Source organism: Phodopus roborovskii, unplaced genomic scaffold, assembly GCF_943737965.1.
Source record: "Phodopus roborovskii unplaced genomic scaffold, PHOROB, whole genome shotgun sequence".
NCBI classification, from domain to species: Eukaryota; Metazoa; Chordata; class Mammalia; order Rodentia; family Cricetidae; genus Phodopus; species Phodopus roborovskii.
The window spans coordinates 74,560-92,308 of NW_026126607.1; the positions used below are offsets into that span (position 1 = coordinate 74,560).

At 41.1% G+C, this 17,749-nt stretch overlaps 1 protein-coding gene across 1 annotated transcript in view; it reads left to right on the plus strand.

Moving 5' to 3' along the window:
* The window catches only part of Kidins220 (kinase D interacting substrate 220), an 80,069-nt gene that overhangs the window by 30,556 nt on the left and 31,764 nt on the right, over nt 1–17,749 (plus strand). The window contains 7 exon segments of the mRNA XM_051205971.1: nt 1,854–2,005; nt 2,271–2,560; nt 3,695–3,835; nt 4,545–4,788; nt 5,320–5,408; nt 6,928–7,072; nt 10,282–10,444. Of these exon segments, the coding sequence (XP_051061928.1) occupies nt 1,854–2,005; nt 2,271–2,560; nt 3,695–3,835; nt 4,545–4,788; nt 5,320–5,408; nt 6,928–7,072; nt 10,282–10,444 (1,224 nt within the window).

The following is a 17,749-nucleotide window of genomic DNA, read 5'->3' on the forward strand; positions in this document are numbered from 1 at the left end:
GTTAAGAAGTTTTAAATTACAATAAGAAAATATGCATAATTTGAGATGAATGCAAGTCATTCTAACCATCAAAACTGTGCTAGGATTATAGGCAGAAAGATAAAGACAGGAAATTTATAAGCATAGCCAGGCTTCTTTATCCCTGGATTCTGCATGTGTAGATGCAGCTAAGTGTGGATTACAAATACTTTTAAAAATTGCACCAGTATGAAAATGTACAGACTTCTCCTTGATACCCAACAGTGCAGTATTCCAGGTGTTTACATAGCATCTGCATTGTGTTAGACATACATAAGCCAGAGATGGCTTCTAGTAGACTGAAGTAGGTGCACTTGTATTTTGTATGAGAGACATGGACTGATCCTGGTGAGGGACTATTATAATTATCATGTAAATTTAACTATTAAAAAGATTTAAAATTGAGAAGTCTTAAAATATTTGGAGTTTAAGAAATGGCTTAGTGGGTAAGTGTTTTTGCTGCTCTTGCCATGGACCTGAGTTTAGTTCCTAGCACCTACAATGGGTGATTAACAGTCACTTGTAACTCCAGGACCAGAGGGTCTGAAATCCTCTTCTGGTCTTCACAGGCATCCAAACACGTGTGTACATAAACACACACGCACACACACAAAAATGAAGTAAATAATTTCTTTAAAGGAAGAAAATTTAAAGGGGGTTAGGGTTAGGGTTCCTTTTTTTTTTTTAACAGAAAAATTAAAGCAGTTTAAATGAATAGGATGGTAGTTTGGAAGAAGTTAGAACAACTAAACTGTGTCAGTTAAGAGCACATAATAGCAGTGTCATTCCAGACTGTAATTTTGAAACATGTTTTATCTACTGGGCTGAGGTAACAATTTAACTTAGAGATGGAAGGAAAGAGTTAATTAATGAAGAAATAAATAATTCATAGATGTCAGAAAGTCAATTGTTTTGAAGAACAACTCTGAAAAGGATATTTTACAATTATTTCTGAATCCTTGGTTTACATTAATGCGATAAATAAAATAAGTCATTAGAAGAGTTTAATTTTATGAATTTTTAGGATTTATTGGTTTTTATTTTATGTGTATGTGTGCTTTGCCTCATGTATGTCTGTGCATGTGGTGCCTATGGCAGTTAGAAAAGGGAGGCAGATTCCTGGAATTGAAGTGACAGGTGGTTGTGAGCTGCCACATGGGTGCTGGGAACTGAACCTCTCACAGAACTTTTTTTTTTTTTTTTTCATGCTGGAGGGGATTTATTTTCTCTCTTCTTTTATTAGGGATGGACAAAGAAGTAATTTTCCCCATGATAACTATTCATGAACAGCAAGCACTCTTAAGCACTGAGTCTCCAGCAGAAAACTTGCTTGAATTCCTGTCTGCAGTTAGCCTCTCCACTCTCTGGCTGGTGTTAGAGTACTTTCTCCTCCATGTTGATAGGAGGTGAAGCTCTGCTATCACTCTCCCTTTTCACATTGGCTATCTCAGACATTTAGCACATTAGTGTCTTTCCCAGAGAATCTCCAACATGCTCAGAGTAGATGAGTAATCACACATTCTGCTCTACTCCTTAGAACTTTAAAAGACATAAAATATAGACTAAATGGGGGCTGGAGAGATGGCTCTTCCAGAGGACCTGGGTTTGAGTCCCAGCACCCACAGTTCCAAGGGGTCAGACTTCTTCTTCTGACTTCTGTAGACACCAGAACACATGTGGTACATAGACATACATTCGGGCAAATCATTCATAGACTTAAAATAATTTTAAAAGAAGAAACAGGTACTGTCTTTTTAAAAAGAAAGAAAATGTAGAATAAAGTTAGAAGTTCTATATCAGATAGCTGAGTAACTTTCTGCTTGGTCTCCCCCAAGGTTTTTGTTTACAGATTACAACAGACTCTCCAGTGTGGGTGGAGAGACTTCTTTGGCTGAAATGATTGCAACCCTCTCAGATGCCTGTGAGAGAGAGTTCGGCTTTTTGGCTACCAGACTTTTTCGAGTATTCAAGACCGAAGAGACTCAGGGTAGGATGGACTGCCTCCCTCCCTCCCTCCGTCCCTCCCTCCCTCCGTCCCTCCCTCCCTCCGTCCCTCCCTCCCTCCCTCCCTCCCTCCCTCCTTCCCTCCCTCCCTCCCTCCCTCCCTCCTTCCTGCTGTGTTTCTAGGGATGAGGAAGGGAATATATATTCATTTGTCTTCAAGAGACCATTGAACCTCTTGACCATAAAGATTATGGCCTTCTGGGTAAATGATATTGTAATAATTCTCAATACTATATGTTCTATTTCAGGTAAAAAGAAATGGAAAAAAACGTGCTGTCTCCCATCTTTTATCATCTTTCTTTTCATCGTGGGCTGCATTATTGCTGGAATTACTCTTTTGGCTATATTCAGAGTTGACCCCAAACATCTGACAGTGAATGCTGTCCTCATATCAATCGCGTCTGTTGTGGGGTTAGCCTTTGTTCTGAACTGCTGGACGTGGTGGCAAGTGCTGGACTCTCTCCTGAATTCTCAGCGAAAACGCCTCCACAATGCTGCCTCCAAACTGCACAAACTGAAAAGTGAAGGATTCATGAAAGTGAGTGATCCCCATTGGAAGTTGTAGGCAGAATATGCTGCTCACTGGCCATGGGTTACCTTGAGGTTTTTGTTGTTGTTGTTTTGGTTTTTTTCTTTGTTCAGTGTAGGGACTGAACCTGGGACCTTGTGAATACTAGGCAAGCACCCTACCACTCAGCTACATGCCCAAGTCTGTTGCATTTAGTTTAGTTTAATTAGTTTGTAATGTTTATAGGAAAGTTTAGATGTAACCCATCTGTCTTGTGCTAGCACACATGCACAGCTGCTGTTAGAATGCCTGTCACCAGAGTGCTCTAGTTGCTCTGGTTGATGGACCTGCATTGGCATGTCGTAGTCAGATACAGTGTCCCCAGTTACTCTAGGTTCAGTCTTGGTGTTGCATATTTTTTGGGTTTGCATAAATCTTTGATAACATACCCATGGTTATAGTATTTTACTGCCAGGAAAGCCCCTGCCTCACCTGCTCAGCCTTTTGTCTCTCCTAGCCCCAGTCAAATGCTGGTAAGTTTACTATATTCTAGGATGCCATGAGTTGAAACTGTGTAGCATGTAGCTCTTTCAGAGTGGCTTCTTTGACCTAATAATAGGCATTTATGTTCCCTTCCATAGCTTAAAATGTCATTGCTTCCTAAGCCTGGATAATATTTTTGCTTGGATGAAGAGTGTATGTTTATTCAGTTACCTACTGGAATTATTTTTGTTGATTTAAATTTTAGCAGTTATGAATAAAATTGCTATAAATATCTGTGTTTAGGTTTTTGTGTAGGCATAAGTCTTTATCTCTTTTGAGTAAATACCAAGGATTATAATTCCTGGACTTTAATGGTATGAGTATATTTAGCTTTGTTAAAAACTAGATGTCACCAAAGAGCCAAGAGAAGTGCAGTAGTCAGTAGGTCTCTTGGGTAGAAGTCCCAAGTCTTTTGTCATTTCAGAGTCTGTGATTTTGGCAAGCAAGTCTTTCAACCCATTCTGTCCTTTGTAAATTCCCATCATAGTGTTTCCTCGTGAACTGAAACCTTACTACAGTTTATGTGGGACCACTTCTGGCAGCAGGAACTCTGGATTTCTTCTCCTGTTGGATGGCTTTCTCACGTGCTTCAAAGTCTTGTATCTTCTGTGTTTTGTGCAGGTCCTGAAGTGTGAGGTGGAGTTGATGGCCAAGATGGCAAAAACCATTGACAGCTTCACTCAGAACCAGACAAGGCTGGTGGTCATCATCGATGGCCTGGATGCCTGCGAGCAGGACAAGGTCCTGCAGATGCTGGACACCGTACGTCTCCCTGTCCCCAAACTTGTCACTGTGGCCACATAGGATGCATGATTTCACTATGATCTCAACTGGGGTGGAAACTGTGCTTCTGATTTAAGAAATACTGATTTCTCTTATGAGTTTCCCTTTTATAAGAAGAACTAATTTTTTAAATGCAGAAATCCTGCAGTAGTAAGTGTTTAATGAAGAACATTTAAATAATTACAGCAGATGATTAAGTTGTGGGGCATCTCTCAATGGTGAGTGTGACTCAGCCCTACAGACAATCATGTTTATATTCTGACATGACAGAGGGAACCTATAAAATTTATAGTTTTGTGTTAAAAAGCAGAACACAGGCAATCTAAGGTGCGTTATAAACACAACGGTAAACTGCAGAGATGGGTGTGTCCAGGATCTCTTGTGTATTCACAGAAGATTCCTTTTGTATAGGCTGCAGGTATCTGAAACAGAAACCACATTAACTCTTTTCTTTGTTGTTTTTGTCATTGGTGACAAAATTTCCCTGAATTAACACTGGCTGTCCTGGAACTAGCTCTGTAGAGCAGTCTGGCCTCAAACTCAGAGATCTAACTGCCCCTGCCTCCCAAGGGCTAGCATAAAAGCATGCACCACCACTGCCCAGCTAAGGATAGTACAGATTTTAAAAAGATACTATTTTGTGTAATTTTAAAATTTGTGTAATGTCCATGCCTTTCTTCTGCCGCAGGTCCGAGTTCTATTTTCAAAAGGCCCCTTTATTGCCATTTTTGCAAGCGATCCACACATTATTATAAAGGCCATCAACCAGAACCTGAACAGTGTGCTTCGTGATTCAAATATAAATGGACACGACTATATGCGCAATATAGTTCATTTACCAGTTTTCCTTAATAGTCGTGGCCTTAGCAATGCAAGAAAGTATCTTGTAACTTCAGCAACAAATGGGGACATTTCATGCCCAGACACCACAGGTAGGTATCAAATCCTAAAGTGCTTGAACTTGAAATAGTCTTGAAGGTTTTTATAGTCTCTGTTTACCTTGAAAAATGTTGCTATTTTACATCCCTTTAATATCACATGAAACAACTTTGTGCACACAGTGCTTGAATTAGTGACTTTTCTGTTGCTGTGATGGACTGCCATGAGCAGGGCAACTTATAGAAGGAAGGAAGAGTTTATTTGGGCTGTGGTTCCAGGGAGATGAGAGTCCAGCACCATGATGATAGGGACATATGGCAGTGGGCAGGCATGGTGGAAGGCTTGACAGCTGAAGTATCAAGTAGAGATTTCACATCTTAAACTCTAAACAGGAAACAGAGAAAACACAAACTGGTATGCCTCCTTAAACCCTCAAAGCCCACCTCCCATGGCGCATTTGTTCCAGCAAGGCCTCAGCCCCTGAACCTCCTGGACAGTGCCACTTACTAGGAACTGGTGTAAGAACACCTGAGGTTGGGGGACTCATTTAAACCACAGGGTGATGTCTGGATGCATTCTTCCAGGGATCCAGGAGGATGCTGACAGAAGAGTCTCACAGAACAGCCTTGGGGAGATGACAAAGCTCGGGAGCAAAACGGCCCTCAACAGGAGGGTAAGGAGCCTTCGGGCCATTAACTTAATATGTGATTGAGTTTTCCTTAGTGTTAGACATGAACCCAGAACCATGAACTCACTAGGCATGTATTCTGCCCCTTAGCTATACCTTGACGCTGATTGTGTTTTGTTAGCAGTTACTCAAATAAAATTAAGTTAGTGCCTACTAATACTCTTCTGTGGACACAGTGCTAAGCTCTTGAGATCAATATCGGTGCTGAGTTCCCTTCTGGTGTCAGCTGCCTCAAAACTTCCATATCTGGAGAAGCAGTAGCCTTAAACTGGGAGGGGTCTCCATCCTCTGCAGCTGCTTCCCAGGTCAGGTGCCGACACTACCCAGTGACTCATAAGATTTCATAGCCCAGCAAATGACTGCGTCCTAGCATTCATTCCAGAGCAGGTGCCAACTCCACCTTTACCTCTTCAGGTTCATCCTCCTTGCCCAACATTTGCCAGTCTGTTTTGTAGTCTCCACACCCACATGTGATTCTGGGCCCTTCCCAGTGTTCTTGGATTTCTGGTCCATCTATCTTATTTGTACAGCAGAAATGTAGGTGTATTTATTTAGGTTTGTAAAGTGGGATGATGTCTGGCTGCAGAGAAGCTTTGCTGATAGTGTTGCTTAGGGGTGGCTGACATGGGCTTATATTGGCATTGTCTTTATTATTTATTTATTTATTTTCTGGTTTGCTGCTATTTGGGCATTACCATTTAAGCCTTGTGTCTCTGGTTTTGTGCCCATGTGCTTTACAGATACGAATTCAGAGTTACTATGAGTGATAGTTGATACAGCTAAAGTCAGGGGGAAATGTATGGCAGCATTTTGAGTTTCTCTCCTGGGAGTCCAGGCTCTTGGGTACCTGTGGTTGCATTCACCTATCCCATACTTTAGGACATGGGAGTGTATGCTGCTGTTGTGTCTGTTTTTCTCTTAAGAGATGGGATCCTTGTCCACTCCAGCCCTCTCTTCAGAGTGCCTGAAACTCTTTGAGGAGATGTGAGGAAAGTTAAGAATGGCTGTGCCTGGGAGAAAACTGTGTTAACACTTTAAAACAGCTTAAAAAGAAAGATGCTGGATTCCTAGGACCATGCAGGAGCATGTTTGCTTTATCGTTCTAGGGTTCCTCTAGTATGGGGGCTTCATGGAGTTTGACCAAGATTCTCTTTATGGAGTTCTATTCACTTCTCATCTTGACATTAAGCTTTCCCTAACCATACAGCTCCCAATGGGCATGCATCCCATGCATTGCTGCAACTGTGTAGCTCTCAATGGGCATGCATCTGATACACTGCTGCATCTGTACAGGTTTCCAGAGAGCATGCATCTGATGCATTGCTGCATCTTTATAGCTCTCAGTGGACATGCAATCCCATGCATTGCTGTAACTGTACTTCCTTCATTAGTTAATATTGTGAATTCTGCTATTCTTACCTGCTGAGTTACCTCTGCAGCCCATTGTGTTGTTCTTATCATAAGCATACATTAACTCTTTCTTACTGGTGGTGTTCTGTTTCAGGATACTTACCGCAGAAGACAGATGCAGAGGACCATAACCCGGCAGATGTCCTTTGACCTCACAAAGCTGCTGGTCACTGAGGATTGGTTCAGTGACATCAGTCCTCAGACCATGAGACGATTACTCAATATTGTTTCTGTGACAGGTGACTTTTGTTTTTCATGTTCTGTGATAGATAATAAGCTTTGCTTTACTTGTATTTTTAGAGGTAGTAGGCATTGAACTCATGTTCTACTGTGGAGTTTCATACCTGTTACCACAATAAGCTGACAGAGCATTGTGACCATCAGCTTTATATTAAGTCGATGTCAGCAGTAGTTGACAATCAGATAGCATTTGGGGAATTTACTAAAATTTCATGATTTTAAGTCTTTTGCTTTATATTTAAGGTAAATTTAGCAGTGCAGTTAATATTTATGTTGAAATTCAGATTTTTATATACTGCTATGTTGTTTTAGTTTTTATATGATATTTTGAATAAAATGTTTGTAATAAAATGGAGATTATTAGCCAGGCAGTGGTGGCACATGCCTTTAATCCCAGCACTCGGGAGGCAGAGGCAGGCAAACCTCTGAGTTTGAGGCCAGCCTGAGTTCCAGGATAGCCAGGGCTACACAAAAACCTGAGAGAGAGGAAGAGAGAGAGAGAGAGAGAGAGAGAGAGAGAGAGAGAGAGAGAGAGAGAGAATTGCTATACTGAATTATTTGTGTGGGTGCTGCTCTTTGATATGCTAAGACTAATTAGCATTAGGGTAGTCTTGGACACCCTTGCAGTGTCTCTTATAGAATGCTTCTTTCCTTGCATGATATTGCTTGGTCCCTTCTGATATTTCCTAGTGGTGAATCTGGCAACTGGAATTGCACTTTATAGTAAGTTTAAGGCTCGTGACAAACTATTATAGGTAGGATCATAGCTAATGTAACATTTTTATAGTTAAATCCCTTCAAGTGAGACTTCAACCTTCCTATGCTGGTCGGACATGGAACTGTTTCCCGATATTCTCAGTAACACTGAGACACTCATTTGACAAAATGCCCTTATGCTGGAGTTAATCTGAGTGTTGTAGAAATGAAACAGTAAGCAAGACAGTATACCTCTCATTCAAATTCTGCCTCCTCCCGGAGTTCTCCTGGTTCTGCCTCTGCGCCTGACCCTGTCCCTGGCAACCCTGGATAGAGTTGCCTGCCCTCTCTCACACTACTCTTCTACCAATCCTTTCAAATTCCCCCAGGGCCCTCCTTCTCAGGACTCTCTCACAAGTGCACTTCCAGTTCCCCAGTGGCATCCACGTGGAGCATGCAGTGGCCAGGTCCCCGCCCTTGTCTGGGCCCACAAGCAGCTATCACAGTGTGTTGGTTGCTTCTTTTTGAAGTGCTTCCTTCCTTTGTCATCCAGAGTGCTACACTCACTGGATTTTCCTCCTAACTACTGCTAGTTAATACTTCATCTCCTCTTGCTCTTTGACACTGGGCTGCCCTTGACTGCAGTTCCTGGAGCTCAGCTTTCTGTCTTGACCAGTTGTCACTAACTCGGCCTGTAGGGATTCTTTAGCTGTGTGGACAGTGGGCTTTCTTGCTTGAGTTTTAGTTTATGTGTCAGCTTCTCCAGGAGACACCTGCCTCTCAGATGAAATGGTTCCTCTTCTCTTTTCCCTGCTTCATCCTGCTCCACAGAAACCCATCTTCTAACACTGTCACCCACTCTCCCCTTGTCCATCTGCTCTCTGGAGTGGGAGACCTCATAGATGCGTTTTTTTTTGTTTTTGTTTTTGTTTTTGTTTTTTTTTTTTTTGTCTGATTTGTTTGATTGCTCTGTGATCAATTGTGACTGAATAAGAGGGCTGAATGAAATTAGAGCCAACCTTTACATACTTCTTGTGAGAAGCATTCCAAACAAAAGAACAGCAGTCAAAGGCTGTGAAGTGGGCCCCAAGAGCAGCTGGAGGGCGAGCCTGGGTGGAGTGGACACTGGGGAGCATTGGGAACTGGTGTTAAAGAGTTACAACTCCTTGGGCCTTATGGCTCCAAATCCACAGGAAGGAGCCTACATTGTTTACACAGCTTTAGAGCTTTAGAGCAGACCAGAGCTGATAGCTTTATCAATGTTAAAGCCAGGCTTGGGAGCACAGACTTAAAATCTTAACTACTCACAAGGCTGAGGCAGGAGGATCTCAAGTTCACGGTTAGCCTGGGCAACTTAGTAAGTTGGATATGGAGGTTTACATATGTAATCCCAGCACTCTAGAAGGGGAGGCAGGAGGATCAGGAAGCTAAGGCCAGCTGGGCAACATGAGGCCCTATATTTAAAAAGACAAAAACTCGGCCTTCTACAAAAAGTATATTGTCAAACTTATTTTAGTGTTCAGCCTTTCGTTTTTGCTGCCCCCCACAAGAAGACCCATTTAGTTAAATGTTTGCGGTTATTCCATAGGTTTCTGTTTGCTTATTGGATTTATTGTCTGTTATGCTGAGTGAGTGCTTCTTCGGAAAGCTGTGGCACCAGTGTTTATGATAAGTCTATGGCATTCATAGTTGGCAGACACCTGTGTCATAGCTCACTGGGATGAAAGAGTCGCATCCTGTCAGCCATCCAGCAGAGCAGACTCCACCTGCTGGGAAACTCGGTGGGGACAATTGGGAGAGTGAGGGTGTTGGGGGGGGCACCAGATGAGGAGTTGTCTTTGTGATGAGAGTGCAGGGAAAGAGAATTGCCATAAAACTGGGGGATTTTTCAATTAAGAGCCAAGCCTCAGTTTGTAGTGCTGTCAAGTCAGGGTGAGGGTACAGTGGGAGGAACCCTGGGCTCTGAAGCTTGAGGATCGCAGTTGTCCTGTCCTGAGGTAGAATGCTGAGTTACTCCTCCAAGCACCCTACAAACAGGGCCATTTCATTCAATGTACAAATAACAAGTTCTACATACACTGTACCTAGGTTGGTAGTTTTTGATGTGATCTGTCCCAGTAAGGAAGAAGGGAGGTCAATGACATCACACAGCAAAGATATACCAGTATGTGTGGGTCCCATTGAGGTCCAAGGAGAAGTCCTTACTGAGGACCACTGTGGTGTTTTGTTTTGTTTTGTGGTTTAGTTTTTGAGCAGCCTTTCACTGTGTAGCTCAGGCTAGCCTCAGACTTCTCATACACTACTTCAGCCTCCTGTGTGCCAGGGTTACTAGTGTCTGCCATCATGCTCTCTGGATCTTTAAAAACTGGATTTTAGAAACCAAGTAGATTTAAGTCTGTATTATAATCAAATGCCAAAGATTTCAAATTCTAAAGACCAGTTATTTGTGAGTATGCTAAATGTTTTATTTAGTATGCATACTAATTCTTAAATGTTTACATATTCCTCAAAGGGCGGTTACTAAGAGCCAATCAGATAACTTTCAACTGGGACAGGCTAGCCAGCTGGATCAACCTTACAGAGCAGTGGCCGTACAGGACCTCATGGCTCATACTGTATCTGGAAGAGACAGAAGGTGTCCCCGATCAGATGACACTAAAGACCATCTATGAGAGGTATTTGGTTTGACTCCTTTGCCCTTAACTTCGCCTTGAGTTGAGTTTTAAAACACACAAATAATGCATGCCGAGTCTCTACTTCTGAATTCAGTCTGGGCCCCTGGGTCCCCTGCACAGCTACTGTCCTATGGGCTTGGAGCTCATTTGTACTTGTCTTCTCTTTACAATGTGTAAGTTGTAAGAGTTACTGGTTTTGTAAAGTCACAAAACCAAATGATTTTGTTTGCCAGACACTTAAACTAGCTTCAGGTCCAATTGCTAGTCTAATAAAATAACAAACTGTTTCTTAGAAAAAGATAACTTGGAGGACCTGTAAAGTTTTATAAATTGTAACTGAAACTACTGTTGTAAAATATTAACATAGTTCATAGTTTATAATTTTTATTCCCTTGGGATATTGTTAGTATATGGTTGGTTTGTTTTTTAGTTTTTGGTTTTTTGAGGGATGATTTCTCTGTGTAGCCCTGGCTGTCCTGGAACTCACTCTGTAAACCAGGCTGGCCTCGAACTCACAGAGATCCACCTGTCTCTGCTTTCCGAGTCACCCAGTCTCGGAAATGCAGAGCTGGCATTTTAATCTGGGTTTCTCTGACTCTATAGACCGCTCATTCTGAAACTCCCAGAGCCTTGTGTGTGGTAGTCACACATCCTGCTGCTAACCCACACAGCCCAGCTTGTTTCTCTTAAAGAAGCCAAGATCAACAGGTGGTTGGGAGCTTAGTTGCTTTCTTTGAGTTTCTTTTGTTCACTCTAGTTGATTTCTTCAACAGTGTGACTTTACTGAGAGACAGAGCTTATGTGTTGTTTTTTATGGTTTTGTGTGTTATAGGAACCGGTGGGGTGACCAAAGGGAGAGATAGAAAAGCATGTTATATTCATGAAGAATGTACATATGTTCAGTTGTCTTTTCTATTTGAGAATACTTTCAAATTCAAGCCACTTTTCAAGACTAAGAATATTATAACGAACACTACACCCCTACTCTTTGCAGACTCTAATGTTCACACTAACTCTATTTGCTCCATCAGCCTCATTGCTCACTTCCCTTTGTCTTATGTTTCTGTATACAGGTGAAAGCAGAGTTCTTCAGATTATGTGTGGAAATTTTATACAGCCTATCATGTGCCCCCAAATGCTTGCATTTGAGGACTTATATTCTGCTTGAAAGTAAAGCATACATAGTCAAATCAAGTGTAGAGGTGGGAGAGAGGATGACTTAAAACAGTTTTTCAGTTAAGTCGTTTTCTGGGTTGGGAAGAAACTTCTTGTTCTAAAACCACTGCTCTTTTCTGAGAGATAGTTGCTTGATGTTTTCTTCTCTATGCTATTTTTAGGGAAGAAAGATTTAGTTTTGGATCATGGCTGTGGTCTGTTGTTTTGTGAGAGCATGGAGGACTAGAACCACTCACATGAGGGTGGCCAGAAGGCAGAGAGAAAAATCTGCATTTGCAGGCTTACTTCTCTTAACCTGCCTGGGCCTGCAGCCTGTGGGATGCTGCTGCCTGCATTCTGCAGCTAACTCCTGCCAATTTGACACTCAACAAGGCTTTTTAAAAATTTAACCTTCCACTACAACCCCGCCCCTAAAGGCCCACCTCAGCCTATGAAATGCATTCGATCCTTCTGTCCTCACAGTCCTGACAGTTCCAGTATTGTTTAGTTGTTGAAGTTCAGTATCTCCTCTGAGACCCAAGACAAACTCTTAGGTATCTGTAATATCTAAAAGAAAATGACAGATTTGCAAATTACAGTGGCACAGAGTAAAGATTTCCCTTCCCGAAGGAAGGGAGAGGCTTAAAAATTAAGCATAAGACAAAACCAAAACCCAGAGGGCCAATATGAGATCCTGTAGATCCATGTCAGGCATCTGAGGCATGTGCTGTCGTGTGAGATCCAACAGCAAAAACATGCTGTACATACACACATGCAGGCAAAACATGCAGACACATAAAATAAGTCTAAAAGTCTCTTTTAGTATAGACAGGATCTTTGCTAGAGTCTAGTCCTTCTAGTCCTGTTTCAGAACAATCTTCTGCATCTGCATCCGATGAACAGTGCTTACTGTCCTTGTGTCTATCAACATTCTGGTTTCTTGAGCTCCTCTCATAATCGCCCATAAGCTCTCCTTAGAACATCCTAGAGCTTCTCTAGCCTACATCTCCAACTTCTCTAGATTATTCCTGCAAACCAGGTCAGAGGCTTCTGGATCACATCTCTGGAATGCCACTGCAGCCAACACACTTGTCTGGCACTTTTTCTGTGTTCATCTAGCATATGAGAGAATGCATGCACATGCACTGAGCTCATGATTTCAGTGGTCTGCCATGGTGGGGAGAGCCTGGGGAGCAGAGCTGCTCTCTTAGGTAGCTGCAGAGAAAGAATTGCCTGCCTGTGCTTTGCTTTAAAACACATCCCACCATCTGAGCCTCAGGGAGTTTTGAGAGTGTTTTTTTTTTTTCCATTTTTAAATTGAAATATGTCTTGTAGACACACTAGCAAATGCTTAACATGTAGTTTAAAGATAATAGCAATTATTATACCCTTTTATGAAAACCAGAATATTGCATAAGATTTTTTTTTTTTTGTGGAGGGATTTAGGGTGACTCTGAGGCTCTTTTCTTTGTTTTAAGAAATAAATATGCCTATAAATACAGAGAATGTAGTTATCCAACAAAGAGAAAAAGAGTATAGAAAGCAATCTGAAAATTCATAAGAACTTTTACTTGAAATAAATAAAATAATTTATAACAAGGAACTGTAGGAAGACAGTTTGCTCAACATATTGAAAACCATCCATTATTGGAAGATATTCTAACAATTTAGATATCTGTTTCTCCTTACCCGTAGCTGAGTTCTTTGGTATTTATCATTTGAATAATAAAAAGTTTTATTTACAGCAGACAAAAAGCAGCACTATATAATTGATATTCATTTATTTTATTAAAGAAATCTGATTTTGGTAAAAACAATCAAGAAAATAGTATTTTTAACGCTAGTAGTAAAATTTATTTTTTTTAATCCATAAAAAGCCTCATTTATTTTTATAGCAATCTGATGACACATCTGCTTGCTTTATTCAGCTGAAAAAGAAAATGTTGGTTCTTGGTGTTTTGTAAAATTGTTTTGTTAAATTATTTTCTAAATTGTTCAACTTTTAACAGATGACATTTGATACTAACACTGGAAAGCAATTTCAGCTAATTAAGTAGATCCCTCTATAAACCATTGGAACATTAAGATGACATACTGTTCATTCAAGATTATTTTAATTGGTACAATTATTGTAATTTTCTTGCAATTATGTGTTGAGCTAAAAGCCTTTGTCTAGATCATCTGAGGGTTTTTTTTTTTTTTTTTTTTTTTTTTTTGGTTAACATACATTTAGTAAGAAGAGAGTTAAATAAAAACTGTAGATGAAGATTTTTCTGTCTATGTTCTATTGCAGCATTTTAGACAATCATTGAAATATTTTAGTATAAAAGTTTATTTCTGGCATTTTAGGCCCTTAAAGCAATGATAGAGGCTTTTAAAAGATCAATTTAAGTAGTTTTCATGGAGATGATGTTTTAAATTTCTGTTTTGACACTACTCAAACAATCTTTTTCTCAACAAGATATGGTTAGAAGAACTTTGTATAAGGGGTAACATCATTTTGGTAGTCTTGGATTTTTAAAATGAACTGAATAGGTGCAAGGGAGTTTAAGAATGATGGTCATTTTTCATCTCATAGATGGCTGTTTGCCGAGTAACCTTGGACATTAGTATACAATCTTTATGGATCTATATGATATCTTTAAGTTATTTAGTCATATTTTAACAGACAGACATCATGTCTTATCCCGCTTTCTGCTATTACCCAAAGCTTTCAAAACCTTCATTGATTTTATCTCATATCCCTAGCTCCTCTTAGAACTCTCCAGTCTCCATGTTTCCTTCATTTCTGTTCCCACCTGTTATCACTTGGGTGAATTATGCAAGCCTTTCTCCTTTATATGTGAGCATCCTTAAATTATGACTTTGAGATTGGCCTTCAACTCACAGAGAACTGCCTGCCAGGAAGTAGTTGATGGGAGCCTGTTATGAACAGATACTATTTGCAGGATACCCATGTGCAAAGCTGGCTGAGATCCCTGTCCCAGAGAGTCCTACACTTCAACAAAATGTAAATAATGTGATTGATTAGCAGCAGTCCAGTGGACAGAATGAAAAGATGACTTAGGGAGGTGAGGAGTAGTGCTGGCTGTGGGTGGGTATGACAGTCCTCACTGAGATGACAGCGGTGACAGCCAAGTAGATTTTAGTAGGTGGGAGGATTTGGTAGCAGTCTGGTAGGTAGTACAATTAATTGGTAGCTTTGGGAGTAATATTGAATTTGGTTTATGGGTATTCAAAACGTGAACTTTGGGTGCTGGAGAGGCAGCTCAGTGGTTAAGATCACCTGTGGTTCTTCCAGAGGCCCTGGGTTCAAGCCCCTTTGGGAGGCTTACAACCATCTGTAGAATCAGTCTCAGGAGACCCAGAGCCCTCCTCTGGCCTTTCCCGGCACTGTGCAACAGGTGGTGTACAGACATACCGGCAGGCAAACCACCCATCACATAAAGATAAATACATAAATAAATGAGCAACACAGTGGCCACTAAGGATAAGGGAAAATAACTGTCCAAAATTCTCTGTGGGAATCAGGTTTGTACTGGAGTCCAAGCGTCCCACATGGCTTTTTCCTATCCCCTTCAGCTTTCTCTTTTGACCTTATGCTTTCCCATCTGCTCTTTTTCTGGCTCACTCTCCCAACTCCTACCTCATTCTTCTGGTCTCATAAAGGCGGGAAGCCTGTGTTAAAGCACCCCTCCTCCCACTGCAGGTTCTTTATGTCCCTCACTGGCATGCTCCTTCATAGGCACTGCCATGGGATTTGCTTAGGTCTTTCTGTGGTATTTTTTCCTCTTTAAGACAATAAGCTTCCTTATGCACTGCCAAATCCATTTTCACAGGCATGCAAGGTACAGAGTAGGCTGGAGTGTTTCTGAGAAAGTGAGGAAACCTGATGATGCGCTTGGACTGAGGAAGGCACCCACAGGGCCTTAGAGGTGTCAGAAAGCAGTAAAACCTTGCTTTATTTTAAGGATGGGACCCTCCAGATGCTTCATTGGTTCTGAATGTGGGGAAACACATCTTTTATTGTTATGAAGGTGGATCCCTGTGCCGGGCTTATTGTAAGGTTGAAGCCCACTATGCCTGGTGACTACATACTTACTTTCCAAGTTTGTGGCTTCTTGCTTTTGACAGGTGACACTAAAATCACAGCAGCATTTCTGTAGCCTGTAACCAAGTTGCTGCTTCTAGGTTCTTATATTTGTAAGCTTGTGGTGAAGCTATGGGTTGTAGACTTTTTGCACCTGATACTTTGAGACAGGTCTTTCCCAATAAGGATGATCACCAGTGTCCTTTTAAAGTCAGTGTAGCCAGGTATGATGGCACATGCTTGTAATCCCAGCACTCAGGAGGTGAAGGCAGGAGGATTTCTATGAGTTCAGGGCCAGTCTAGACTACATAGCAAGACCGTGTGACAAAATACCAAAAATTAATAAACAATCCTACAAAGTCAATAAGGGTCATGTGTGACTCAGGTGACCCCATTTTGCTATGCTAATTATTTTGATTCTGTTAGGGTCATTAACAGTTGTTTACAGTTAGACGTGTGCTGGGTGTACACTAAGGAAAAACACTACTGTAGGTGTCTGAGCCGCTCTCGGGAGATGCCATGCAGTGTACTGGGCACTTTGCCCAGCATCCCATGGCCGTGCTCTGCATAGCCATGGGAACTAGAGAGTAGGAGTTATGATCCCTGAGCTGCATCTGGAGTTACTCCAGCCTATTTGTGGACAGGCTTCTGTAGCTGCAGGAGACAGCTGTGGGTCTGAGATGGAAACGCAGTTTTCAGATGTATTTTAATTTCTCAGTGACATGCATATGAATATTTAGAATATGTATCAGTAGGAATGTTACTCAGGTACAAACTTTCTAGAAGGTGAAATTTATCCTTCCTGTTAAAAAATGCATACTTTTACAAATTACAGAAACCTCACATAAATATTCAGCTATGGTTGTGTTTGGTTGCTGCTGCGGGTCAGGCATGGAAAGTGCCAGAAGGTTCTGTGTTCTTTGAGGCTTTGTTTAAGCTTTTACACTTTTATGTTCATTGAGTGGCTATAGACAGGACTACCTGAGAATCAGACTTCTAGGGCCCACTGTGTGCACTGTACTGCCAAGCTGTGCCTCCAGATCTTGTTTTGTTTCTAATAGGATAAGTTGATTTTAAAAGTATTTTCACAGCATAAATTCATGATGTCATTGTTAACATTTTATGCTGGTAGAGGAACTAAGAAATAACTGTAAATGCTCTAAAGTCTTGTGTTAATAGCATTAACACAAAACTGAAGAATATTAACCAAAACTATTGGATACAAACAGGAAAGCCAGTTTCTCTGAAATATGCTTTAATTTGTAGAAATACATTGAATATGTAAAAAAAATATTTATGTCAGGTTCATAATGTATTTCGCAATGTGGAAAAATTATGTCATTATGTATTTTAAAGAACTCTTAATTATTGAAGAGCCATACGGTCTTAAAGACCTTGTAAAGTTCTTAAGATATACCTTTACAAATCAAACTGTTAAGTCTCTTAAACAAGAAAAACTAAACCAGTGTGCTGGCTTATTTCTATGCTGAGGCGAGATGCTAGTGAAAGCCTCCTGCAGTGTTCAGGAAGTCCACAAGATGGGGCTGTCTCACTGGAAACTTCATTACCTTGCCTGTCCATAAGACAAAGTAAAATGCTTACTGCTTCCCTCTTTCTACAGCAAGAAAATGGAGGTTGGGGGGAATGACAGTCTAATGAAAGGTTGAATTTCCAGTTATTTCGTTAATTTATTAGTTCATTCATTTCTCTGTGGGACTACGATGGGGAGACCAAGTTAACCTTGGGTCCCAATCCTCAGAAATCATCCACCTTGGTATTTTTGAGAGATGTACTTATTTGGTATTTACTGAGAGAGTCATCTGGAACACACCAAGAAGGTGGGTTGGCTGGCCAGTGGTCTCCAGGAATCTGCTTGTGCTTGCCTTCCCGGTGCCGTGACCACAGGTGTGTGCCAGCACGCCCGTCTTTCTTTTTATAGGGTGCTAGAGACTGAACTGTACTTTATGGGTTAGCCAAGTCCTGCCACAACCACAGGCACATGACAGCTTATGTCCTCCTATGACCAAGTATTTTAAGAATTGTAGTACCTTTTTCTCACA